Genomic DNA, 27,453 nt, shown 5'->3' on the forward strand with positions numbered 1-27,453 from the left:
ATTGTTCATTTATGATCTAGTCAGGTCATTACAATACATACAATAAGTATACAGATAGACAATGATAACATATGCTAGGGGGTGCAACAAATTATATATTATACAAAGACCTTTAAAAGAAACACACATATTGATTATTTTCACAGCTTTCTCATTGGAAGAATGTTAAATGGTCTTAATGGTCTCGAATTCCTTATAGAAAACACGGAAGAGTGTTTTTTCTTAGTGAATTTACATTTATGAATATGAAAGTTTTCCATTAGTACAGTTAGATTTACGAGGTAAAATATGTTTTCTTTATCCTTATTATGATTAAGGAAACCGAGCAGCACATTCTCCCATAAAAATAAAAAAAAGTCATCAAGAATAATAACAATTATAATACTGTGTCATTGGTTGTTTCCAACGAACCGGAAACCGGCATTCGCGTCACCACACTCGCTCATCTGATTGGTTTATGTAGGTGAGCCTTCTGACTTTGTGGCTGTGGTAACTAGTGACGATCGCCAGTTAAGGCTCTGCCTAAAAGCAAATGCTGCAAAGTGTCGTAAAACATTTAATTTACTTCCCCATACAGCAGCTAGCGTATACAAGGTGCAAAAGCGATGGTGCTCTAAAAACATAATTCTTCTTACCAAACTTCAAATTCATGAAGATTTTCATTAGACAACTTGACAGGCTAAAGCATGGAGGACATGGAAGAAGAAAGTTCTGGTCTAAATGACGACCACAACCATAACTACTGTGAAAACCGTGCCAGTGGACAAGTTCACTATCTCAGGACCGAACTGTCAAATGAACCCCAGACCCTACCAATTTTTCCGGTTCTGGGCACGCGAGATGTAGCGGCGCAGGAGAACCACGCAAATATTTGTTCCAGTTCCAGCAGTGGTTCAAAGTTCGTGGATTCAGACTCTAACAGCGTGAACAGTGACACCAGCGAGACTGACAGTGCCTCGCCAGCTTCCATCGCAGGGAAACTGACCCTGAACTCCGCCTCGAAGTTTCGTAAGTTGAACGCATCGTGTTTAATGTTTATCATGTTTTTGACTTACTGATATGGGATGGGAATGTAGTTGGTCATGCAAATATTCCATGGCATTGCCTTTGGCCTAAACGTCAGTGGAGGAAGTTGGCTACTTACTATATGACCTTTTAGCTGAGGAACGCTCAACTACGTTCTCTTATATCGAGGCGAAGTTTTGATATTAGGTGAAGAGATTTGTTAGCAACAACACTAGGTATGTTTCCATTAACTTATCGAGTGATTATTATTTATTTATTTGGCGACATTTTGAAAACAGATGCGCCAATTGCTTGCTTACGGTGCGTTTCTATTGAACTGCATTGTCGATAAAAACAGCTCGACGTAATGACGTCACACCAACAACAACCCCCCGCAAAAATCAGGTATCAAATACAAATGTAGTGTTTGAAGTGTTTCCATTGGTCCGTTTAGGCAAATTGTGCAATAATAAATTGGCGACCGCCTGTATGTCCTATCTGTTTCATGTCTCGGCTAACATATCGGCACGGTTCGTGCCATGGTGAAACTTGCACTCTTGTAGATTTGAAATAATTGGACGTTGAAACTTGCCAACCAACCATAAAAGCAATTTAGGCGTCAGGATTATCGTTGTACAACAAAGAAACATTATTTGTATAGTTGAAAAAGTAGATTTTGCATGTAGTAGGCATTTAGAATTCAACTTGCACTATGTAATGTTTTGGGGATTTGACCAAAATTCTCAGAAATGTGTGTTATAGATCTGTCATTCTCATTGAATGCATGTCTAAGAAGCAGTAGATATATTCTATGTTGGATATTAATATGCTTCCCCGTAAGTTTAGTTTTTGTTCTTTTACTTTCAATTTTGTACACCAGCTGAAAGTACAATATTATTGGTTAAGGGAAAATATTTCAGTGGTTTAGATGGTGCAATGATTATCTACACAGTACTTGCTTGTTTTGTCACAAACTGAAAATAGGGGAACTTTTAGCTACCAGGAAATGGGGGAGCGATTTCTTCATAGTGAATCTTTTTATATATTTTTTTATTTTTTTATTAACAACAAATCAATACAGACAATACATGAGGGTACACAAGTGTATATATAGATTATAAACAATGGACAATTGAGCTAGAGGGTACAATATCACAAGGACCTTAAGGGACATACATACACTTATAATTCTAACAGCTTTTTCGTTAGGAGAGTATTTAGTTGTCTTTTAAAATACAGTTCAATTTCTTTTTGTAGGGTAAGAAAACAAAATGTATTTGTGAATATGAAATTTGGCCAAAAGAATAATAAAATGAAGTACATAATGTTTCAGCTTATTCCTATCGTAGGTAAAGAATCCAAGCAGTACATCTCTCCACAATAGTGTAAGACCTTCATAAAAGTGTTCATTTATAAATCTACGGATGTCTTGCCACGGTTTTCTTACATGAATACAATGCCAAAAAATATGCAACACTGTTTCTGGGTGGTCATTACAAAAGGAGCCATTTGAGTTGTTTTCCTTAAACGTCTTCATATAATGGTTGGCAGGATAACATTTATGAATAATTTTAAAGGAAACTTCCTTAATTTTGTTAACAAGTAGGTATGTGTGTGGCAACATTGAAACTTTTTCCAACAGATAAATAAATCCATTCCAATAAGGCATGACATAAGGTATAGATACAACATCCTGCTGAACCAAGGTTCGTATCGCTCTGTTGTTGAATAGACCAAAAGAGAAACAAATCTTTCCTACTGATGAGTCAGCAGGGTCAATAGAAGGTAGGCTCTGAGGGTCAGGTCTTGACACGTTCCTGAACAATAGAGCAACACCTGAGGGAATGATATCTAAAACAATTGCAAAATCTTTAGGTGTTACAGGGACCTTGTAAAGTGATAAGAATTCCTTAAAACTGAGTAAAAGACCCTCTGCATTTACCAGTTGGCTCACCAATAGGATATTATTTCGGAACCAAACAAAGAAGTATTTTTATACAATATATCCTGATTATTCCACATATAATATATGTGTGGAGAAATAATTGTGTTTATAAATAATGACCATGACAAGAGAACCTGCTGATGAAAAGTATAAAGTTTCACTGGAACTCTGCCAATATTATAATTGCAAAACAACAAAACAAGTTCAGGCCACCAAAAGTAGAGAAGACATGATGAGGAATAAAATTCCAGATAGAAGTGGGTCTTCTTAGAAATGTTTTTATCCAATTGACCTTAAAAGTATTATTTAAGGTTGTAAAGTCCAGAAACTTCAGCCCACCATTCTCATAAGTGTTCATTACAACAGTTTTCCTAATGTAATGGGTACGGGTTCTCCACAGAAAGTTGAAAAGCATCTGGTCTATCTCCTTGCTTATTTTACTGTCAAGATATAATGATACTTTCAGCCTTGGTTATTAGGACTCTACCGTTTTAAAGATAAGTACCTCTATAGCCATTTATTTAGCTTCTTCTGTTTTTTTAAATAAGAGGGTTAAAATCTAGTAAGCCTCTAGACTTCTGATCCTTTTGTAATGGTTATGCCTAAATATGTAAGTTCTTCTTTTACTGGAATACCATAATATGAAGGTGTCACACAATCTTTGACAGCCATGAGTTCACATTTATTAATGTTAAGATATAGACCAGACACTTTGGAAAAGGATTGTATCACATTGATCGATTAGCGTCTTACTTTTTGGGGGGGTTAGCTTCTTTCAGAAAAAGTGTAGTATCGTCAGCCAGCTGGCTTATAATAATTTCTTTACCAGCTATGGAAATACCTTGTACAGGACTGTTATTTAAATCATTTGTAAGAAGTTAGGTGATTAATAAAAATAGGTACGGAGAGATAGGACAACCTTGCCTAATTCCTCTCTTTAACTCAAATCTAGGTGAAATCATATTTCAATTTGATAGAGCTGTTAATATTTGCATAAAGAGTCTTAATAGTGTTACAGAAAAAAAATCCCCAAAGCCAAGTCTCTCATGGGAGTGGAAGAGGAACTGATGCTCTACTGTGTCAGATGCTTTATATAAAAATCTAAAAATAATTTGAAGCTATCCTCGGTTATTAGGTCTGAGTAGTCAAGTATGTCTAATAGTCTACTAGTCTGACATTGGCTTCATGAGAAATAGACCTATTTCTAACAGACTGTGTTTCATGAATGATTGCATCCAAGAATTCTTTAATTATTTTTGCAAGTAATAAGGCTAATATCTTATAGTTATTATTAAGAAGACAAATTGGACGCCAGTTATCGATGAGCAGCACTTATTTTTTAGACTTAGGTATCAGTGTTATTAACCCCTGACTCATTGTAGGAGGGAGAACATTGTTTTTAATACTCTCTAAAAAGACTTCGAATGGGAAGGGAGCTACTTGTTCAGAAAATAATTAGTAAAATTCTGATGTAATTCCATCAACACCTGGTGATCAATTGTTCTTTAGATGTTTGATAGACTCTATAATCTCTTCAACTTTGATGCGTTCATCACACTGTTTAGATTCTATATCACTGATAGTGAACATTATTCAGTGAGTTAAAAAACACATCTGTGGATTCCTGACAGTATGTAGAGCCATACAATTTTCTGTAAAAATTGCTACAGTATTTAGCGATTCATTTTTGGTCATCTGTAATATCACCATAAATGTTTAATTTATGGATAGTGTTATTTTTAGAGTGAAATTTCTCACGTCTAAAGAAATAGGATGAATTATTTTGTCCCTCCTCAATCCATTTTTCCTAGATCTAATAAAGGCTCATTCTGCTTTTAATCTATATATATTATCCAGTTTTTTGTAACTCAATTAGTTCCATCTTTTCCTCCCCCGAGAGGCCGGCTGGGGACCTCTGAGAAAGGGGTTATCTTAATGATCACCTTTTCCTCCTCAGCTCTTCTGGTCTTAGCAAGATTACTACTATATTTTCTAAGGTATTTGGACACCTCAAATTTAAAGAGCTCCCAGTTCTTGCAATAAGATTTTTCTTCACAAGCCCTTTCCCAAAATTGTGAGAGCAGATCTTTAACCTCAAATTGAACCATATCATTATTTAATAATGAGCTATTTATAGCTTCCAGTAGGATGCTCTACCAAGGTTAGTATCAGGGGTAAATATTTTATCAATGTAAATGGCCCTTTGGTCTGTGAGGGGAGTAGTACAAATATTTGTAGTAACACACTCACTATCAATACATTTGGATATAAGCCAAAAATCAATTCTGGATTGTCTGGAACCTGTTTTGTTACTCCAAGTGAATGATCTGTCAGCCGGAAACCTCTCTCTCCATATATCAGTAAGATCAAACTTTTCCATAAAAAGTATTAAACCCAAATTCTGGTTGGTTGGCCTACCTGGGGGCCCATCTATGAGTTGAATTATCTATAGTAATGTTAAAGTCCCCTCCTATCAATAATAACGAATTGGGAAATGTAGATACCCAATGAAGTGTATCTATAGATTCAAGCAATTCATCATTCTCATGTTTGGTGTTGTACCCGTAGAAGTTTACAGTAATGAGCGTAATGTCATTGTAACCGATCACAAGACAAATAAAGTGACCAAAGGGGTCACATTCCGAGTGTAGAATATTACCACCAAAGGTATTTTTCATTGTAGTGACACCAGCGGAACGTTCAGATCCATGGGAAAGCCAAATATTGTTGCCCCACTGCGACCTTCATAAGTTGGCATCAGCCGAAATTGAGTGAGAATCTTGAAAAAAGCAAAAATCTGTTTGAAATTGTTTAGCAAATAAAAATAAGGCCTTGCGCTTCACATTGTTTTGTAACCCCTAGCATTAAGAGAAACTATAGACCAAGACAAAACAACAAAGATTATATAAAAGTATAAACTGTAGTAGGATGAATCAAAGACATAGGAGCAGTAAACGATAAGGAACCGAGATCTGCACCATTTAAGTCAACTTAAAGTGAAAATAGCTTAAACCATAAACTTTGAGCTAGATGTTGTCCGGCTTTGAAATTCAACTCAACTGAAAATTATGTTCAAGACCAAACCAAGGGTTCTTGTAGTAAGAGATACTAAAAACCCTCTTTAGTGTAATCAGGAACTATTCTGAGAAATAAAATACAAAATAATAATTTAAATTAAAGGGTGCATATAAAAACGGATCATAAAACTTTTGAATAAAAAATGTTTTACATATACATGTTCCTAAGACCTTTTTCACGTGGAATTAAGTATTAATAAGTCAATAGAACAATAACCGTGTAAAGTCAGAGTAGACCTGTATGCCCTTTAAAACAGTATCTTAGTTCAAAAATAAATACAGCTTTCAGTCTTTGTAAAGTTTGTAAACAAAATAGGTCTTGTGGTCATACAAGAACAAACTATTAAATTGAAGTACCCGAGTATTCCGAAAAATAGTCACCTGATGCTTGTTAGGTAAGCAATATAAAGAAAATGAGAATACCATGGCTGAAACCATCAATCTGTAACATCTGGTGAGATTTTAGAGAGGAATATGGATTTCTGAACCATTGAAGCTTTGTTCTCTCACGAAGTAAGCAGCCTTTCCCTCACTTTGTGCTATGTTGATCGTTGGCCACAACTTGTTCCTTCTTTCTATGTCCTCCGGGCTGAGATGCTCGGCGAAAAGCAGACTGTGGCTCTGAAGGAAGGCGTTCTTCCTAGCAGCTTTCCAGACAGCATCCCTGTATAATCTGTCTGTGAAGAGGATGATGATACCCCTTGGTCTTGAATCATTTTGCTGTTGCCTCTTACCGAGGTGATGCACGACGTCGATGGTATCACCAACTTTGTTCTTCTCTGCAGGCATAACTTCTTGGCAGATGCGGATAGCCTCTCCACGCACATCTTCATTCTCCACCTCTTGCAAGCCGTAGAGTCTCAGGTTCCATCTTCTTGTGTATTGTTCCAGATCATTGAGACGTCTATGGTAGACATTGTTATTCTTTTCCACACTTTTTTCAACTTTTGCCACTTTCATTTTCACATCCTCGATTTCACCACATGCGAACTGCAGTCTTTTTCAAGCCTTCGATAACCATGCTGTTCTCGCTTACCATTTTTCTCAATGGTGTCAGACCTGGAGTTGATGAGTAAGGAGAGGGTAGCCACGATGTCAGAGTTTTGGAGGGTGGAGGTTTGCACGTAACCGGTAAAGAGGGGAATTCGTAATCTTCAACAGCATTCGAAAGCATGATATTATCCATAGGCCAAGCGTAGTTATGGCAGTTGTCTATAAGCACGTTTCTCTCTTGTTGATTAGCAATAGAACGGCTAACTTCTTCCTTTCTTTTTTTGTCACAACTTTGCTTGGACATGCTGAAATAAATGATCAAATTATTTTTCCATTCACAGGACAAGTCTTATATCTTGAACAAATAAAAACAGTAATAGTAATGACTGTAAACTTGTTTTTTTCACAATCTTTCTGAGGTTTGGTATGGAGCTTGGTAAAAAAGCGTCTGTTCAAGCCGCCATCTTGGCACCTCTTCATAGTGCATCTTTAAATGTGGAGTAGAGTTTATAGTTACGTCATGTGCCCCGTGTACCTTGAAAATTATTCGGCAATCATCATTTATTAGAAAAACAGTTTCCATAATTAATTTTTCACAATAAAGTAAGTTAGACAAAAGAAAAAACACCCCTGTCCCATGGATGAAATGTTGTTTATCTCCTATATCTGCCGTTTCAATTACAGATGTTGCAAATGCATTTTTTGCCACATTGCTTTTGTTGAATAAACCTGGGGCAATAGAAACCTTCAGTCAGTACTTGTAAATTCTGATAATGCTTACCTATGATTGACCTGAAGAACTGTGGTCTGTACTGGGAGCTGAAATTCATACTTTAATAAACTTTTGTTGAATACAACCACTGACTTTTTCCTAATTTGTGTTGCTCGTACTACGTACGATAAGATTCAATTGGCACTAGCTAAGGAACCGCTTCAGTGGACAATGGACCTGATCGGACAACTCAGAGCTTCTGCTCTTTTCTGTCCATAAGAAACAATTGGATTGGTGGAAGGGGCAGGCCAGGAGCAAGGAAGGAGGGTGTTTTCAAGCAAGGCATCCCCCAAGGCTAGATGCCCTAAGGTTTTTATCAGAACGGGCGTAGATTAGTTTCGCCTTTTTCTTTTCCCGACATGAGTTTGTGGTATTTACTTTAAAAAATAGGAACCCTCAACTCCGTTCTCTTATATAGAGGCTTCAACTCCGTTCTCTTATATAGAGGCTTAGTTGAGTTTCAATAACTGGTCGTAGGATTTGCTAGCAACAACATTGAGTCACCATCAGTAAATTCTTATCTTTACCTATATTTGACCTGTACAACTGTGGTCCTTCCTCATGGTGCAGAAATTCCAAGTTTTAATAGAAACTTTTAGCGAATTCAACCACCAACTTTTTCCTTATTGAGATTCAATTGGGTCCGTGCTATCCGGGATCCTTGATGTCCCTACCCCATTGAAGTTTAAATGTTTAAGTGGTTACGGTAAGGGTTATGGTTAATGTTAAGGTACGGGTTAAAGTTAGGTTTAGGGTAGAGACGTCCCAAGGATACCGGATTGCACAGACCCAATTGAATCTCGGCTTACGTAGTACCAGCAATGAGGAAACATTCGGTGGTTGTATTCGATAAAAGTTTATTAGAAGTTTGAATTTCACCACACTGTGTAAGCACTGCAGTTGTACAGGACAAATATAGGTACAACAAAGTGTGTTCAGAATTTATATTTTTACAAGAATCAACTGATGACTCAAAGTTGTTGCTAGCAAAATCCTGTGACCAGTAATTAAAACTCATCTCTGCCTAAATATAAGACAAAGGAGTTAAGGGTTCCTCAGCTAAATTGGCACATGCGCTGAGCAACACAAATGAGGAAACATTTGGTGGTTGTATTAAATATGTTTTTATTAGAAGTATGAATTTCAGCACCCTGCTGAAGCGTTTTCAGATTTGACATTTTTAGAGGAATTGGCTGACTTTGACTAAATGTTGTTGCTATCAAATCCCACAACCAGTTATTAAAGCTCAACTCAGCCTCGATATATGGAGAACAGAGTTGAGCATTCCTTAGCTAATGACCCGTGTACTGTTCAGTTGGACAGTCCTTGTTTGGAATTCATTTTATTGTCATGTCAGGGCAGAGCTAGGGTTCGTGTTGTTATGAAAATAACCTAATCTTGATCATTTTGTGTTTCAGTAATGAATGTAATGACCGAAGAGGACTATAGAACCACATACTGGCCGAACCTGGAGAAAGCCATTGACCACCTGCTGACACAAAACCCAATGGACCACATCTCCATTTCATATGAGCAGATATACAGGTGAGACACAAACTGTCTGACTGTATTGATATCTTATGTAGCTTTGAAAGAAATTAAGACATGGAACTGCTGTACTACTTGTGTGAGAATTCTGAGGGGAGATATTGCCATTTGTGACTCGTTTCAGGAAACTAGGCATATATCGCGCATCACTACTTCACAGGAAAGTCATTTGAACGTAAATGTAGTTAAAAAAAAATCTAAATACATTTTTGGGCAGAAATGCCTTGTAGAACATGTGAACTTTCATGTGCCTTAATAACAAACATGTATGCCATCTGTAAATACAAATACAATTGTTAAATTACAGGCTTAGTTAGATTAGCCACAGAAAAAGACAGAAACCTTCCCACTAGCCATGACTGGCTGAGATAATGAGTGGGCTGGACATGCCGAGAGATGTGTTTTGGACTGTTCTGCCATGTAGGATGCTTCTGTCTATAACATGAGCTGGTCAGTATATGTAGGTAATTCTTTCTAACGCAGCTTTAAAATAAAATAAAATATCACGTAGCAGAACTGCATAAGTGTTGCTTTCTACTTTCTGGAGGACCATGTTTTGGAATTAGAGTGATGGCTAAGGAGATGGAGAAAATTCCGGCATTTGATTTCAAATATGCAGATATATATAAAATGTCTGTCCCCGGATTCAAACTAAGGGCAACCATAGCATTTCATGACAGAGAGGGAGAAGCGTCCATCCATGTATGCCGGTAAAATAGTCTTGCTAGCTGCATTTTCAGATATGAGACATTTCTAATTTTGCCAAAGTCTTTTAATTTCAAGTTAGTGTACTGTAAGCTAGCTAGCTAGCTAATGTTAGCTGGCTGGCTCACTACCTAACATTGTGTATGTTCTGTGTAGTTATTGTTATTATTTGTATTGCAGAGCCATTTACATGGCTAGTTATTATAGCCTAATGTTAGCTACCTGGTTGGTTAGCTACATGCAGATTCATACAGGGTAGTGACATTAGGAGTTGGGATTATGGTTCATTGTTTAGCTAGCAAGCTAAATGTCTAAACAAAAGACTCCACTATGCAAGTAACCATTTCAATAGAATGTTAATGATGTCAACTGTCGATAGACACAGCTGGTAAATTCGCTCTGGCTATCTACTTCGATTTCAGAGCACTCTCGTCTGAGTGTGCCAGAGAGCAGAATAACTGACAGATTTACGTACACTCAACACCCGTTGAATATGTCCGGTGTCAGTAAACCTTGGCAAAAAATATATATATTTTAAATTGTCAGCAGTACAGTTGCAGTTATCAATGCTCTGGATAACATAAAAACAGGCTAACCAGCTCTGCTAGGGTGAGTAAAATGGTCAGAGTAGCTGTTCTCTCATTTGTGTTTGGAAGTAGCTAGCCAACGTTAGCCAATTAGCTTGAATGCTGCTGTTAGGTTAGAACGCTCAGATCAACCCTACTCCACGGCCAGAACGTCCAGTGTGCTCTCTGAACGCTCTGAATTTACGAACTGACAATCTGACAACGCTCTGCGTTTACGAGTGTCTTGAAATATTTGTTTGTTTAACCGGTTCCGGTTGGAGCGAGTGGTCGCATCTGCACGTCGCTCCAACGGGTAGTATAACTTTTTCATTATATTTCATTATATCACAACGGTTTGATTTGCCTTATCTTAGCAATTTCTTCTCAGCTAGCTACATAGCCGTCTTTGTATCAAAGATAATTGCGTAATTATCGTATTTCGCCGTCCTAACGTAGTCTTCACTAGCCAGCTAGCTAACGTCCACTGATTAGCTGCACTGAGAAACTTTTACACTCAACTGAACGACTTGATTAGTTTAGTGTTAGCTACCTACATAGCTGTCTTTGCTGTCTTCGTATCATCGTATCATCGTATCCAAGATAATTGTGTTGTTTAGGTTTAGAGTGTGTAGTCTTAGAGTGATTATCTTAATTTACCGAGGTTAGCTAGCCAGCTATTTGTCGTCCTTAACGTAGGTGACTCTGCTAGCTAGCCAACAGCTAGCCAACGCTAGCCAACGTCTTCTGTATAGAACTCAACTACCCGGTCGCATTCACAGGTTGTATCACATTTTCACTTCATTTCATTACAGTACAACGGTTTGATTTGTTTGATCGTAGCTAGCTACTTAGCTAGCTACATAGCCGTCTTTGTATCAAAGATAATTGTGTAGTCTAGAGCGATTTTCTAGGTTCGCTAGCCATCTATTGTCGTTCTTTTAACGCAACGTAACGTAAACAACACTGCTAGCTAGCCTGCTAGCCCCGAATAGCAACACTGCAGAAACTATTACACTCAACGGAATGACTTGATTAGTGTAGTGTCAACAACGCACCCACTGCCAGCTGGCCTACTTCAGCAGTACTGTATCATTTTAATCATTTTAGTCAATAAGATTCTTGCTACGTAGCTTAACTTTCTGAACATTCGAGACGTGTAGTCCACTTGTCATTCCAATCTCCTTTGCATTAGCGTAGCCTCTTCTGTAGCCTGTCAACTATGTGTCTGTTTATCCCTGTTCTCTCCTCTCTGCACAGACCATACAAACGCTCCTCACCGCGTGGCCGCGGCCACCCTACTCTGGTGGTCCCAGCGCGCACGACCCACGTGGAGTTCCAGGTCTCCGGTAGCCTCTGGAACTGCCAATCTGCGGTCAACAAGGCAGAGTTCATCTCAGCCTATGCCTCCCTCCAGTCCCTCGACTTCTTGGCACTGACGGAAACATGGATCACCACAGACAACACTGCTACTCCTACTGCTCTCTCTTCGTCCGCCCACGTGTTCTCGCACACCCCGAGAGCATCTGGTCAGCGGGGTGGTGGCACCGGGATCCTCATCTCTCCCAAGTGGTCATTCTCTCTTTCTCCCCTTACCCATCTGTCTATCGCCTCCTTTGAATTCCATGCTGTCACAGTTACTAGCCCTTTCAAGCTTAACATCCTTATCATTTATCGCCCTCCAGGTTCCCTCGGAGAGTTCATCAATGAGCTTGATGCCTTGATAAGCTCCTTTCCTGAGGACGGCTCACCTCTCACAGTTCTGGGCGACTTTAACCTCCCCACGTCTACCTTTGACTCTTTCCTCTCTGCCTCCTTCTTTCCACTCCTCTCCTCTTTTGACCTCACCCTCTCACCTTCCCCCCTACTCACAAGGCAGGCAATACGCTCGACCTCATCTTTACTAGATGCTGTTCTTCCACTAACCTCACTGCAACTCCCCTCCAAGTCTCCGACCACTGCCTTGTATCCTTTTCCCTCTCGCTCTCATCCAACACCTCCCACACTGCCCCTACTCGGATGGTATCGCGCCGTCCCAACCTTCGCTCTCTCTCCCCCGCTACTCTCTCCTCTTCCATCCTATCATCTCTTCCCTCCGCTCAAACCTTCTCCCACCTATCTCCTGATTCTGCCTCCTCAACCCTCCTCTCCTCCCTCTCTGCATCCCTTGACTCTCTATGTCCCCTATCCTCCAGGCCGGCTCGGTCCTCCCCTCCCGCTCCGTGGCTCGATGACTCATTGCGAGCTCACAGAACAGGGCTCCGGGCAGCCGAGCGGAAATGGAGGAAAACTCGCCTCCCTGCGGACCTGGCATCCTTTCACTCCCTCCTCTCTACATTTTCCTCCTCTGTCTCTGCTGCTAAAGCCACTTTCTACCACGCTAAATTCCAAGCATCTGCCTCTAACCCTAGGAAGCTCTTTGCCACCTTCTCCTCCCTCCTGAATCCTCCGCCCCCTCCCCCCTCCTCCCTCTCTGCAGATGACTTCGTCAACCATTTTGAAAAGAAGGTCGACGACATCCGATCCTCGTTTGCTAAGTCAAACGACACCGCTGGTTCTGCTCACACTGCCCTACCCTGTGCTCTGACCTCTTTCTCCCCTCTCTCTCCAGATGAAATCTCGCGTCTTGTGACGGCCGGCCGCCCAACAACCTGCCCGCTTGACCCTATCCCCTCCTCTCTTCTCCAGACCATTTCCGGAGACCTTCTCCCTTACCTCACCTCGCTCATCAACTCATCCCTGACCGTTGGCTACGTCCCTTCCGTCTTCAAGAGAGCGAGAGTTGCACCCCTTCTGAAAAAACCTACACTCGATCCCTCCGATGTCAACAATTACAGACCAGTATCCCTTCTTTCTTTTCTCTCCAAAACTCTTGAACGTGCCGTCCTTGGCCAGCTCTCCCGCTATCTCTCTCTGAATGACCTTCTTGATCCAAATCAGTCAGGTTTCAAGACTAGTCATTCAACTGAGACTGCTCTCCTCTGTATCACGGAGGCGCTCCGCACTGCTAAAGCTAACTCTCTCTCCTCTGCTCTCATCCTTCTAGATCTATCGGCTGCCTTCGATACTGTGAACCATCAGATCCTCCTCTCCACCCTCTCCGAGTTGGGCATCTCCGGCGCGGCCCACGCTTGGATTGCGTCCTACCTGACAGGTCGCTCCTACCAGGTGGCGTGGCGAGAATCTGTCTCCTCACCACGCGCTCTCACCACTGGTGTCCCCCAGGGCTCTGTTCTTGGCCCTCTCCTATTCTCGCTATACACCAAGTCACTTGGCTCTGTCATAACCTCACATGGTCTCTCTTATCATTGCTATGCAGACGACACACAATTAATCTTCTCCTTTCCCCCTTCTGATGACCAGGTGGCGAATCGCATCTCTGCATGTCTGGCAGACATATCAGTGTGGATGACGGATCACCACCTCAAGCTGAACCTCAGCAAGACGGAGCTGCTCTTCCTCCCGGGGAAGGACTGCCCGTTCCATGATCTCGCCATCACGGTCGACAACTCCATTGTGTCCTCCTCCCAGAGCGCCAAGAACCTTGGCGTGATCCTGGACAACACCCTGTCGTTCTCAACTAACATCAAGGCGGTGGCCCGTTCCTGTAGGTTCATGCTCTACAACATCCGCAGAGTACGACCCTGCCTCACACAGGAAGCGGCGCAGGTCCTAATCCAGGCACTTGTCATCTCCCGTCTGGATTACTGCAACTCGCTGTTGGCTGGGCTCCCTGCCTGTGCCATTAAACCCCTTCAACTCATCCAGAACGCCGCAGCCCGTCTGGTGTTCAACCTTCCCAAGTTCTCTCACGTCACCCCGCTCCTCCGTTCTCTCCACTGGCTTCCAGTTGAAGCTCGCATCCGCTACAAGACCATGGTGCTTGCCTACGGAGCTGTGAGGGGAACGGCACCTCAGTACCTCCAGGCTCTGATCAGGCCCTACACCCAAACAAGGGCACTGCGTTCATCCACCTCTGGCCTGCTCGCCTCCCTACCACTGAGGAAGTACAGCTCCCGCTCAGCCCAGTCAAAACTGTTCGCTGCCCTGGCCCCCCCAATGGTGGAACAAACTCCCTCACGACGCCAGGACAGCGGAGTCAATCACCACCTTCCGGAGACACCTGAAACCCCACCTCTTTAAGGAATACCTAGGATAGGTTAAGTAATCCCTCTCACCCCACCCCCCTAAGTTTTAGATGCACTATTGTTAAGTGACTGTCCCACTGGATGTCATAAGGTGAATGCACCAATTTGTAAGTCGCTCTGGATAAGAGCGTCTGCTAAATGACTTAAATGTAATGTAAATGTAAATATGTGAATCCTTAAAGAGATAGGTGGGGCTAAGGCTTTAGAGGGTGTGAATGATGCTGAATAGGTGTAGATAAAAAAAGAGCTCTCCAGTAGGTGTACCAAAACATTCAAGACAATTTTCTCAAAAGTGAGATTACAAGTTTATCAACTTTGAAAGCAGAATTACTTTCCCATTGTTGCTCAACTGTATTGTATGATATACCAATTTATAGCTCTGAGTTGCTACTTTTATCCAATGTAAAAAACACAATTTCAAATTTTGCTCATAAGTTCGAGCCGGCCGGTCACATTTGTTAAAGTTTTAATGGTAATTTTCCTTTCCCTTTTTCAGTTATGTGTACAAGTGTGTTTGTCAACAGCACTCAGAGCTACTGTACAAAGACTTGATGCTGAAGATTACTACCCATCTTCAACAAGTTTCATCTGATTTACAAGTAAGTGAAAACAGAACCTGGGTCTTGTTCAAAGATTTACAATGGAAAACAAAAACGAGTGTTTCTTATTGTACAGATAGTATGCCCCTTTCACTGCATTTTTTGTTGTGTAAATACCTGAAAAGTAAATTAACACTGATAATTTATTCTCTTTTATCAGATTGTTCCACCAGGGAATTTCATTGAGCATTTTAACATTGCTCTGACTCAGTACACAGATGCTCTTCAATGCATAGTTCCTGTATTCATCTACATGGTATGTATCCTGATGAAGTGCTCATCCTTTGAATATTCTTTCCATTAAATATTTTTGGGCCTGTTTCCTGGATACAGATAAAGTCTACTCCGTCAATACTCAGTGCAGACCTTAATCATATACTCCTTTCATACAAGTATGGTTGCAAAGGGTCAGAAACTTTCCAGGTAAATTTGCAGAATTTTTCTGGACATTTTCCATGAAGTTAAGCCCGGGAATTTAGCTTAAATTAATCAAAAAAAGTTAGCTTATAACAGTGAAACTTTTTTGTGGGATACACAAGGCAATTCTAGGTCTTGTGGCATATTTCGGTTAAACTATCCCCAATTCAATGGAATTGCAACCCTCTGCATGCACAGTGCATTCTTCCATCACATCACATGGATCTTGATTCTCAAGATCTTGCACACTAATTAAATGCTATTGAGCCCACACTACTACACTGTCTGAGCCAAGGACTACATGCTTTCTGGTAAGTTTTGATTACAATACTGGGTGGGGTGATTATATTTTATATGACATGATTTCTTTGTTAACTTGTAAATAGTAGCCTACTGCAAAGCGTGTATAAATCATTTCTAACTTAACAATTTTAGTTTTTGCTACCATGTGGGTTTTTAGCTTGCTTCAGCCTGCTAACTGGGGAGTGTTAATTCACCTGTTTCCATACATTTCATTTTAAAATGGGTATCTTACAAAGGAGTTGTTTAGTCTAACTGCTTAACTATTTACCTGTACATGGAATTGTAGTTGTTTTTTAAAATTTAAAATTTTCCTGTAAAGACTTTTTCTAATCTTTACAGGAAAATACCACAGGCACTATCTGATGTGTAGAGACATTAGACTGCAGCTAATGTAGAAGGAAAGCTATGTACATTTGCAAATACTGTACCAAATCATATGTGAAGAATGCAACAAGGATGCAGAATCATCTGGCCAAGTGCATAAAGTTCCCTCATGGCTCACAACAAGCAACCTCTGACAAAAGTCCCTCTACTTCTATTCAAGGTGAAAATGATGAATCGGACACCTTATCGATAGCAACAGCTCATGGTCCTCCTGGAATCAGAAGTTTTTTTGACTCAATGGAGGAACGTAGTCAGAGAAAGAGAGCTGTGTATGCAACTGGTTCACCTATGATGCTCACATGCAATGTCTATTGGAAAATATTTATGAATGTTCTTTGCCCAGCATACACCCCTCCAACCAGACATGCTTTATCTACGCATTTGCTGGATGCAGAATTCAAGTGAAAGTCGTCAAGCAAATCATAGAGAAAGCAGACTGTATTGCAATCATCTCTGATGGGTGGTCGATTTGTTTGTGGGCAAGGAATAATGAACTACATCATCTCGTCCCCTCAACCAGTATTCAAGAGCACAGACACAAGGGACAACAGACACACCGGTCCCTACATTGCAGATGAGCTGAAGGCAGTCATCAATGACCTTGGACTACAGAAGGTATTTGCACTAGTGACAGACAATGCTGCGAACATGAAGGCTGCTTGGTCTAAAATGGAGGAGTCCTACCCTCACATCACACCAATTGGCTGTGCTGCTCATGCATTGAATCTGCTCCGCCAGGATACCATGACACTGAAAACAATGGATACACTACGAGAGAGCCAAGGAAAGGGTTAGGTATATGAAGGGTCAACCAGTTATAGCAGCAATCTACCTCACCAAGCAAAGTGAGATGAATAAGAGCACCACATTGAAGCTGCCCAGCATCACCCATTGGGGTGGTGTTGTCATCATGTTTGAAAGTCTCCTGGAGGAGAAGGAGACTCTCCAAGAAATGGCCATATCAGTCTGCCGAGGATCCTCCTGGATTATGTATTTTGGGAGGGAGTGGTAAGTAGCTTGAAACCTATAGCACTAGCCATTGCACGGATTGAGGGAGACAATGCCATCCTGTCTGATGTTCAGACCCTGCTTGCAGATGTAAGAGAAGAAATCTGTACTGCCCTGCCCACTTCACTGTTGCTCCAAGCAGAGGAAACTGCAATTCTGAAATGCATTTAAAAATGCGTGAAGACTTCTACCTGAAGCCCATACACGCCGCGGTGTACATGTTGGACCCCAAGTATGCTTGCAAGAACATCCTGTTTGGTGCTGAGATCAACCAGGCCTATGGTATCCTCACTACCGTGTCTCGCCACCTTGGCCTGGATAAGGGCATGGTTCTTGGCAGTCTGGCGAAGTACAGTACACTTCCAAGCAAGGGCATTGGGATGGAGATGCAATATGGCAGTCATGCCAACATATCTCATCAGCCACCTGGTGGAAGGGACTTTGTGGATCTGAGGCTCTTTCCCCTGTTGCCGAAATCAACCTCCAAATTCTACCAACATCAGCCGCATCAGAGCGCAATTGGTCCCTGTTAGGGAACACACACACCAAAGCATGCAACAGGCTGACCAATAAAAGGGTTGAAACATTGGTGGCCATCCGGGCAAATATGAGGCTTTTTGAGCCTGACAACGAGCCGTCTTTAACAAGGTTGGAAAGTGACAGAGTAGATGAGCCCTCAGTCTGATTTTCAAGAGGTGGACATTGAGGAGGTCCAGGGAGATGACATGGAAGCCTGAAAGGAAGACAACCAAATGCTTTAGTTTCTGGACTATCATTTTACAGATGTATGTTTTTATTTTATTTAAAAAAAAATATTTCACCTTTATTTAACCAGGTAAGCTAGTTGAGAACAAGTTCTCATTTGCAACTGCGACCTGGCCAAGATAAAGCATAGCAGTGTGAACAGACAACACAGAGTTACACATGGAGTAAACAATTAACAAGTCAATAACACAGTAGAAAAAAAGGGGTGAGTCTATATACATTGTGTGCAAAAGGCATGAGGAGGTAGGCGAATAATTGCAATTTTGCAGATTAATACTGGAGTGATAAATGATCAGATGGTCATGTACAGGTAGAGAGATTGGTGTGCAAAAGAGCAGGAAAGTAAATAAATAAAAACAGTATGGGATGAGGTAGGTAAAATTGGGTGGGCTATTTACCGATCGACTATGTACAGCTGCAGCGATCGGTTAGCTGCTCAGATAGCAGATGTTTGAAGTTGGTGAGGAAGATAAAGTCTCCAACTTCAGCGATTTTTTTTTTTTTTTTTTTTTCAATTCGTTCCAGTCACAGGCAACAGAGAACTGGAACGAAAGGCGGCCAAATGAGGTGTTGGCTTTAGGGATGATCAGTGAGATACACCTGCTGGAGCACGTGCTACGGGTGGGTGTTGCCATCGTGACCAGTGAACTGAGATAAGGCGCTATACCTAGCATGGACTTGTAGATGACCTGGAGACAGTGGGTCTGAGAATGTTTTTGGGAGATGCAGTGGATCATTCAGTATTCTCTTTCTTTTGTTGTTCAGTGAAATTATCCCATGTGAAGAGTCAACTCATTTAATTAAAGTTCAATTCATAACTAAATTGTTTGTTTTTTTTATATTGGAAGGATTGAATCATTTGCCATTGTCTACTTATGATAAAGGTAAAATGTTTATGTTTGTCTCCCATATGATATGGTAAATATATCTAATGCAAAAAAACATCTACATTTAAACGGCATTAATTTTCATTCCCATATTTTCCCGTTAATTCCCATTTATTTCTGTTAATTCCCACGGAAAGTTTCTACCTCCACTTCCCCAAAATGTGCAACCCTACATACGAGCATGTTTTTCTTCTTCATTTCTAAGAATAAGTTCTACATTGAAACGAAGCTAAACCGACACCTGCGAGAAGATCTCATGAAGCTTTTTACTGATCATGTTGCAGAAAAACATGTGAACATGCTGATACGTGAGTACAGTGGACTGGTCAACTTTGCAAATCAAACCCAAAATATCTAGCTTATTACTCATCTTTTAAAATTGTGTTGATGCTTAATTATTATTTTATTTTCTTCTGTCATCCTTTAGCTCTCCTCCTCGAAGCCCATTCCATGCCTTTTCAAGTCAGACCTTCAACAATGGCCAGTGTCGTGAAAGGCCTGTATACTCTTCGGCCAGGTGCCCTTTCCTTTCTGTCTTTATTTAAAATTCCACAAGACATGCTGCTACCTAAATAGTTACATCCACTAGTGAAATGTTTAACTAATGTAACTGTCAAACACGAGTGTAGCACTAATCAAAACTGTGAGAAATATAGATTACTCTGATTTGCACTACTTCGACTTGAAGTTGGAGAGGTAACCATTCACTATAAAACACCTGCCCTGTATGTGTTATGACATCTATTATAATGACTATTGGCTTCCTGTTTCAGATTGGGTACATTTAGCCCCAGCTCTCTTCTCTGGATTCATCCCTCAAATCAACCCGCCAACAGTGGAATCCCAGCTCTCTGACTATGCTGCTCATGACCAGAAACTACAAATGGAGCTCTCTCTGAATGGCTTTCCCAGGTTAGTGTTATAAGGCAGAGTTTAGCTAAAATAATAATAATACTTCTCCCAGGGTAGTGTCCTTTAGGAAAACGTTAGTGAGCGTTTCTTATTAGACAAGTTCAGATAGTACATCCCTGTTTTGGACCGTTTTCTTGTGTTTTGTGCCTAATGAACACAACCCTGGTTTTTGACGATGCTTCCTTTTATTTTGCAGAGGTGACCAGTCTCGCAAGAGAGCCAGCGAGGAGTCTGCATAGAGTAAGGTTGATGCATACATACATTGCTTGCTTTTGAATAGCAAAATGACACTTCATTTGCATATGACTTGTAATTGGCCTATTGAAAAATATGTACAAAAATATGAATAACTGTTTTGTTGTTTTTTACAGGTGCTCAGACAGTCATCAACCTGGCTCAACCCAAATTCACAAAACACTGAGCCGATTAAGATTCTCTGATGCTGAGTGCAGTGGGTGAGCATAAGCATGGGCTCGTTTTTGACCCGCAAGAGTCATAGTGGACACTGCTTTCTTTGCCTCTTTTTTGAAAAGCACAGTGAATTCATAATGATTCTGTCAGCTTTTGGTGATGAATCCATCTTCTTTATTGTTAAGGTATTATGTAGTTTAATGTATTTGTTCTTATTTTCTCCATTAAAGTGTGCCTTCTGCTCTGCTTTGTTGGGATATTCAAGTTGCCATTAACCAGGTGGATGGGGCATGATTCCCAGTTTGACCACATACTGTGTCAATTATGGGTCGTGTTCATTAGGATATGCCGCGGAAAACATGAATTACAGTGGAAAACAAAAGGAGTGTTTCTGATTGGACAAATACAGGTGGTTCCTCTGTTTGTCCGTTTTCTTCCACTTTGTGCCTAATGAACATAACTCTAACCTGGACCTCCCTGATCTGTTTTTGGTCTGATTGATCTGATTCAGTAACTATGACAGTCTGCTGCTATTCCTCATCTGTTGTTGTGTAGAACACTTGATTTTTGTCTGTCTGGTCTGTGTCTGGTCTGTGTAATTAATATTGACAGTTGTTTGGATAGGAACAAATTGTGTCACTTTGTATCAGTCAGATATGTTAACGTCTGTAAATGAAAGACTAGGGTCTGGGAAGTGGGAATATTTCCTCTTGAATTTAAGAAAGTTCTACAGTGGCACATACCCAATTAGGTATGCATTTCATTCTATTTTTGATGTTTAGGCAACTTTGTAAGCAATGGTTTATCTGGAACTTACAGGATAAAATATGTCCTGTATAACAATTTCTTTCTCAATGGGTATGAAACGGCAACAAAGCTTGTTAGCATACAAAATAGGAGTATTTTTAATTTAATTTAACTAGGCAAGTCAGTTAACACATTTACAATGACTGCCTAAAGTTTTGGTTATAACTGAATAGGTTATGTCGGTAATTGTTTAAAGGTATATTTTCTACAACATTTATATTTTATTGCTTTTGTTTTTGAACCAGATCGTATTTACCAAGCATGCCAAAGATGATTCACAATGTTCTTATTCCCTGTTCTAAAATAATAAAATAATAGTCTCCCCATGTTGCTGCTGTATCTGCATTAGCTTACCCATTGTACCAAGTCACTGAGCCAATTGATTAGGATACAATTTTGAAACTGTTGTGAATTTGGTTACAATAATTATGTCAAATGATGTAGGTGGAGTTAATTAAAATCATCCCTGTGTTCTCTCCAGTTCCTGATGATGTAAACCGATCCAGTCTCATTGTGGTAATGATCAATGTACAGATTTACCTTTGTTACATGTGGTTGATGTTAAAATGGAAGTATTTGATACAGTTCTTTGCACTGTTTTAAGTGTAATGTGATATTTGAAGATGTTGGAGATGGCACACTCATTGTCTTATGTACAGTTTTACTTTCAATAAACAAATCTTGAAAAGGATGTATATTATCACCTGTGGAATCACTGGGGGTTGATGGCAGCAGTAGGATCTTGTGGGCAGAGTAGAGTTTCTCTTTGAAAGTTAATTAGTACTGTGAATAAAGACTTTTCACTGACGAGCTTAAACAATGCATTAAAAAGGAGAAAATCAACACAAGACACTCAGGTGCAGGTAATTGTTGTATTCATTAAGTAGTATTTACTGTGTTAGTATCAAAGAAGAGGTCCAGCAGCATGCCTTTATTTCAGTGCTCCCTTGAACAATGCTTGATCTTTGTTTTGTTTATTAATGCTGATAAATTTGTGCTTGCATGTCTTAGTTGAATGACGCAGTATGTGTATATAATCATTAGTCAATATATTTGACAGGGCTCTATGATAATTCCCCTTCAGCTAGTTCACAGAGAGCACTTACAGTGCTGTTAATCAACACCAGTAATCCGCTGTGTTAACCCTAGTGTGTCGGAGGCTCAACAAGGGGCTTCTAATTCAGTGGAGTGGTCGTGCTTTGACCGGTGCTTCTCTTCCGGAGGAGGAATCTCTTTCCAGAACGCCCCCACTGGCCAATGAACTGGGATGCCACTCAGGCACATGGTCCTGGTCATCCCAAAATAACATGCGACTAGTGTGCTAACAAATGTCACTACTTTTACTGGTGGCAGGTTGCCCTAGCTACTTGCCTCCATATTTTCCAGTAAACTCCAAGGTTAACTCTGTGCAATAAATTGGGAATCCATCTGGGCCAGTTGCCCCGTGTCCACATTTTCCCAGGTGGCCACCACTGGAAGACTGGAATCCCCTCTCTTTGAGCACAGGTGCGCTCCGAGGATTTTACCGCCAGCTCCAGCCGGGGCCCGCTGGGGTTTATTTGAAGGTAAAACACCCAACCCCAATTATCTCTTGTTCATTGACCCTCATTTGGGTTCATACATCAACTGCATATTTATATATTTTTAAACCTTTATTTAACTAGGCAAGTCAGTTAAAAACACATTCTTAGTTACAGTGACAGCCTAGCAGGGGACAGTGGGTTTACTGCCTTGTTCAGGGGCATAATTATTATCTTGTCAGCTCAGGGATTTGATCCAGCAGCCTTTCGGTTACTGGCCCAATTCTCTAACCACGAGGCTACACGCTGCCCCACATATTAATTGGTATGTACAGTAAACTCAGCAAGTCTGACATAAACCTACTTCATTGGTCAAGCATGGGCTTATATCATTGAATTTGAAGTGACTTATGTGTCTTATTAATTCTACCATGAACCTGGGCATGCAGTGCTGCTGATTTAAGCCAGGGTCTGTCTGTGAGGGGGGTGACGTAGTGTTTTTCTAAGTGTTCAGTATCACCCTCATAAACTCACACAAAATTATTTATGTGTCATTTGAGTTTTGGTAGGTGATCAAATCCTTGTTGAGTGCACAGAAGACCAGGAGGACTTTTTTCTTATTCTTGTAAACTGAGCCCTTACTATAATTAGATATGACTTGGGGGGCTTGGAGGCTGTTTGCAAAGGATTCGTGTATACAGCAGCTGCAGGTCTATTAGAAGGGCATTGCTGCCTCTCTTAATTGCACAGATTTGAGTGTCAGTAGCATCTGTGTACCATATCCCATTTCTGGATTCAATAACTACTCAGAGCCAAAAAGCTGTTTAAAGGCTGGACACGATGAAAGAAACATATCTTAAATGCACTGAAAAGTTGGGCACGATCCAATGTTCATGCATGAAACTAATCTCTGTCTGGGGCTACGGAGTTTAAGATGTTTTGAAATTAAAATGGAGTACTATTTTTAAGTCGTATTGAATGCATTGTGGTTTTGAACTGGGTTAACACTTTTTTTCTGCATTGGCAGGCTTGTAATTATTGTTCAAATGGCAATGATGCTCTAGTCTTAATTTTCTTTCTTTTTTGGGGTGGGGGGGGCAATGAATATGGAAACAAGATATTTTGTATGTCATTGAAACAATTAGTCATATTGAGCAGTTGCACTCACTAGTCACGTTTGTTACTGTGCCCTTATTCCAAGCCATGTGGCTACTTGCTGATTTTGTGGGAGAATTATGATCCAACATTCCAAAGAAAGACAGTTTTTGGGGGAGTGTTATTTGTGCATGGTATACTGTGCATTTTCATTGCAATTGAAAGACAGAAGATTGGGAAAAGCAAGGTAATAATGAATGCTAGAATAGGAATTTATTGTGAGCCACAAGTGGAACACAGATTGCATTATTTCTGTCAAATATTCAATGAATGTAGAAACATTGATTTATTATAAGTTTCTAAATGATTCATGTCTGAACAAATTTAAATGGAAGTGTAATTATGAATTTTCACAGGGGGGAATACATTATGCACTGACACACTAAAATGAGTCACAATCAAGTTAAAGTATGAAACCCTCTTATTTCCCAACAGCATGCAAGAGAACAATGTGAACCAGCCTACATCATTGTCTCAGCTCTTGAGAGAGAACTACTTGGCCGAAGCGAGGGCGCACCAGAGACACAGCGGCATGAGCCGTTCCGACTCCTCGTGGCACCTGGTCTATGTGCTCAAAGGCAAGGCGGAGGACTCCGCGGGGCAGGACAAGCCCCAACCCCAGATCCCAGACCTCTCAGCCTTCCTGAACCAGGAAGAACTGGATAAGAGTGTCAACCTGGCCTGTCAGGCTATCGGGCACGAGGCCGGCGAGGAGAGGACAGAGTTCAAGGCCCCGGTCACCCCTTCTGTCACCTCCACTGCATCCAACACTCCCGACACCCATGCAATATTTTTCCCAGAGAGACGGTCATTCTCACCTCTGTCCATACCGGACAATGTGATAAGGATAGACAAACAGATATATCAGCCATCTCAAATGTCCATTCAGGACAACGCAATAAGGACCGACAGACAGAAATATCCACTGTCCCAATCATCCATCCAGGACAACGACACAGGGACAGACAGAGAGTTGTACCCACCGTCCATTCAGGACAACGGAATGAGGACAGACAGACAGACGTTCCCACCGTCCATCATCCAGGACATTACAATGAAGAACAACTGGGTGGCCAGGGAGGCCTTTGAGGACTTTAAGAGGCCAGGGGCTAGGGGGATGAACACTTCAGAGTACGGCCTGGGGACCCAGTCCAAGAAGGAGTTCCTCAACAAGGCAGCAGACTTCATCGAGGAGCTCTCCTCTCTGTTCAAGGCTAACAGCTCCAAAAGGATACGGCCCAGATCATGCAAAACTCATAGGAGCAGAGCCAACAAGGGTGAAGTGGATGGGAGCGTTTACTCCCTGAATGCAGACAACAGGGAACGAACCATTCTTCTCCAAGACTTCGAAACGGAAATGGAGATGGAGAGGCCTACTAATCCTTTCAGCATTCAGCCATCAGAAGTCCAGGGTTTGGGCATGGATCCAGGGTTTGGGCATGCTTACATCCCCATGCAGGACTGGAGGACTACTGAGGAGCAGTATGATGAGGCTGAAAGCCCTGCCCTGGTGGAGATCACCCCCGGGGTGTACACAGCCGACTCCATCTGTGAGCCCCCTCACTTCATCCAAAAACTGAAAAGCAGGGAGGTGCTGGAGGGCAGCAAGGTACAGCTGGACTGCATTGTTCGAGGACTCCCCATGCCCGAAGTCCGGTAAGGCTAACCAAACGGTCAACCTCACTGAATGTTAGTGTCTAGGTAGCCAAAGTTTCATATCTTCTTAATTTAAAGGATATCTTCCCTTTTTTTTTTTTTTTTTTTTTTTTACACATACCTCGACTTTTAGACTTCGTCTGAAAGAAGTTTATGGGGCAAAGAGAAACTGTCATCCGTAGTTAAAATGTATTTAAATAGCCACTGCTAACTTTAGCTAATCCTATCTAAAAGAGTTACAGTGGCTAAAGTCAGCTTAAAGGCCTGGTGTGTCATGTTTTGTCTTATATTGTCTTGTCATTTTGCTTTTCCTTCTGTTCGTTTTCCCCCTGCTGGTCTTTTTAGGTTCCTTCCCCTTTTTCTCTCTCCCTTCCTCTCTCTCTTCTCTCTATCGTTCTGTTCCTGCTCCCAGCTGTTCCTATTCCCCTAATCAATCATTTAGTCTTCCCACACCTGTTCCCTATCTTTTCCCCTGATTAGAGTCCCTATTTCTCCCCTTGTTTTCCGTTTCTGCCCTGTCGGATCCTTGTATATTGTTCACCGTGCTGTGTCTTTGTATCGCCCTGTCGTGTCGTGTTTCCCTCAGATGCTGCGTGGTGAGCAGGTGTCTGAGTCTGCTACGGTCAAGTGCCTTCCCGAGGCAACCTGCAGTTTATTATCGAGTCTCCAGTCAGTTCTCGTGATTACGAGTGGAATTGTTTTTGATGCTTTATTTACCGCTCCGATTTGTCTAGGAGTATTGCTATTTCCTTTAACTGGATTAAAGACTCTGTTTTCGCCAAGTCGCTTTTGGGTCCTCATTCACCTGCATAACATGGTGCAGTCAAATTTAAAAGTTTTGTATCATATTATACAACAGCTGATGAAACTAACACTGTAAAAGTGTGACAACATTTGATCAGTGTTAATTCCTGATAGTTGCTTGTTGAAAATTCAATCTACACAGGACCTTATAATCAGCAGGTGTGCAAAGGCAAGGGTTTCGGCTTTCCATAGTGACATCACCATGCAGTCAATTGGTTAATAGACCAATAACAAAGAGAGTTCCAAACCTGTCTGCCAATAACAGCCAGTTTTCAGTTTTTGCCTCCCCACTCAGACCACTCGGACAGTCCAAGCAAAATTCTTGCTTGAGAAATAGTTTTTTTTGCGAAAAAGTTACTTTTGCCCATTTTAATGGAAGTCTATTACAGTAAGGTACTTAATTGCTACCTAGAAATTATATTGATATAACAATGGCTGCATTGGGCTTTTAAAGGGGCCCCACAGAGGAAGTTGCCGCCACTATTTTGATGTAATTTCCTGTCCTATAGTGGAAACACGTTTAGGTTTCACCTACGAAGAATGACGAAGGTTACTTGTACATACTCACAAATTATTTATGGGAATTTCCACTTGGAGTTGATAAATGTTTTTTTTAAATAGGGACTGTCAGCTGTGAGTGTAGCTACTGTAGCTAGTAGGGCTGGGAATTGCCAGGGACCTCACAATACAATATTATCACGATACTTAGGTGCATATTTTGTTGTGCTATAGCCTGCATTTAAAATTTATAAAATGTTGTTTTTGTGTCACAGATCTACACACAATACCCCATCATGTCAAAGTGAAATTATGTTTTTAGAAATGTTTACTAATTAATAAAAAATGAAAAGGAGAAATGTCTTGAGTCACTAAGTATTCAACCCCTTTGTTATGGCACACCTAAATAACTTCAGGAGTAAAAATGTGCTTAACAAGTCAGATAATAAGTTGCATGGACTAACTCTGTGTGCAATAATGGTGTTTAACATGCTTTTTGAATGACTACCCCATCTCTATACTCCACACATGAAATTATCTGTAAGGTCCCTCAGTCAAGCAGTGAATTTCA

The 27,453-nt window shown here is 40.9% G+C and overlaps 2 protein-coding genes across 4 annotated transcripts; both read left to right on the forward strand.

The window, feature by feature from the left end:
- Positions 1-535: 535 nt before the first annotated feature.
- LOC124038102 (CDK2-associated and cullin domain-containing protein 1-like) lies at positions 536-21,940 on the forward strand. 3 transcript variants are annotated; one of them, XR_006839302.1, is made up of 11 exons: positions 536-1,008; positions 9,211-9,337; positions 15,253-15,355; positions 15,516-15,611; positions 18,758-18,853; positions 19,325-19,427; positions 19,547-19,636; positions 19,893-20,031; positions 20,228-20,271; positions 20,403-20,486; positions 20,673-21,940. XR_006839302.1 is itself a non-coding variant. In XM_046353568.1 (10 exons), exons 1-9 carry the CDS (start codon positions 687-689, stop codon positions 20,268-20,270), a joined length of 1,119 nt encoding a protein of 372 aa, XP_046209524.1. In that variant the 5' UTR covers positions 536-686; the 3' UTR covers position 20,271; positions 20,403-21,940. The 3 variants fall into 3 exon arrangements, 2 of the variants coding, with proteins under 2 accessions (XP_046209524.1, XP_046209525.1); XM_046353568.1 differs by having other exon boundaries at positions 20,403-21,940; XM_046353569.1 differs by lacking the exon at positions 18,758-18,853 and having other exon boundaries at positions 538-1,008; positions 20,403-21,940.
- Positions 21,941-22,580: 640 nt separating this feature from the next.
- LOC124038104 (myopalladin-like) lies at positions 22,581-25,943 on the forward strand. The gene is made up of 2 exons (XM_046353571.1): positions 22,581-22,814; positions 24,360-25,943. Exon 2 carries the CDS (start codon positions 24,361-24,363, stop codon positions 25,582-25,584), a length of 1,224 nt encoding a protein of 407 aa, XP_046209527.1. The 5' UTR covers positions 22,581-22,814; position 24,360; the 3' UTR covers positions 25,585-25,943.
- The last annotated feature ends 1,510 nt before the right edge of the window (positions 25,944-27,453 follow it).

Source organism: Oncorhynchus gorbuscha, linkage group LG06, assembly GCF_021184085.1.
Source record: "Oncorhynchus gorbuscha isolate QuinsamMale2020 ecotype Even-year linkage group LG06, OgorEven_v1.0, whole genome shotgun sequence".
NCBI lineage: Eukaryota > Metazoa > Chordata > Actinopteri > Salmoniformes > Salmonidae > Oncorhynchus > Oncorhynchus gorbuscha.

Bases quoted from the DNA above. Each gene is read 5' to 3' on its own strand.
- LOC124038102 (XM_046353568.1), top strand. From the start codon at position 687: ATGGAGGACATGGAAGAAGAAAGTTCTGGTCTAAATGACGACCACAAC. The intron at 19,637-19,892 runs GTGCCCTTTCCT...TTCCTGTTTCAG, and splicing joins CCTGTATACTCTTCGGCCAG to ATTGGGTACATTTAGCCCCA. The intron at 20,032-20,227 runs GTTAGTGTTATA...TTTATTTTGCAG, and splicing joins TCTCTGAATGGCTTTCCCAG to AGGTGACCAGTCTCGCAAGA.
- LOC124038104 (XM_046353571.1), top strand. From the start codon at position 24,361: ATGCAAGAGAACAATGTGAACCAGCCTACATCATTGTCTCAGCTCTTG.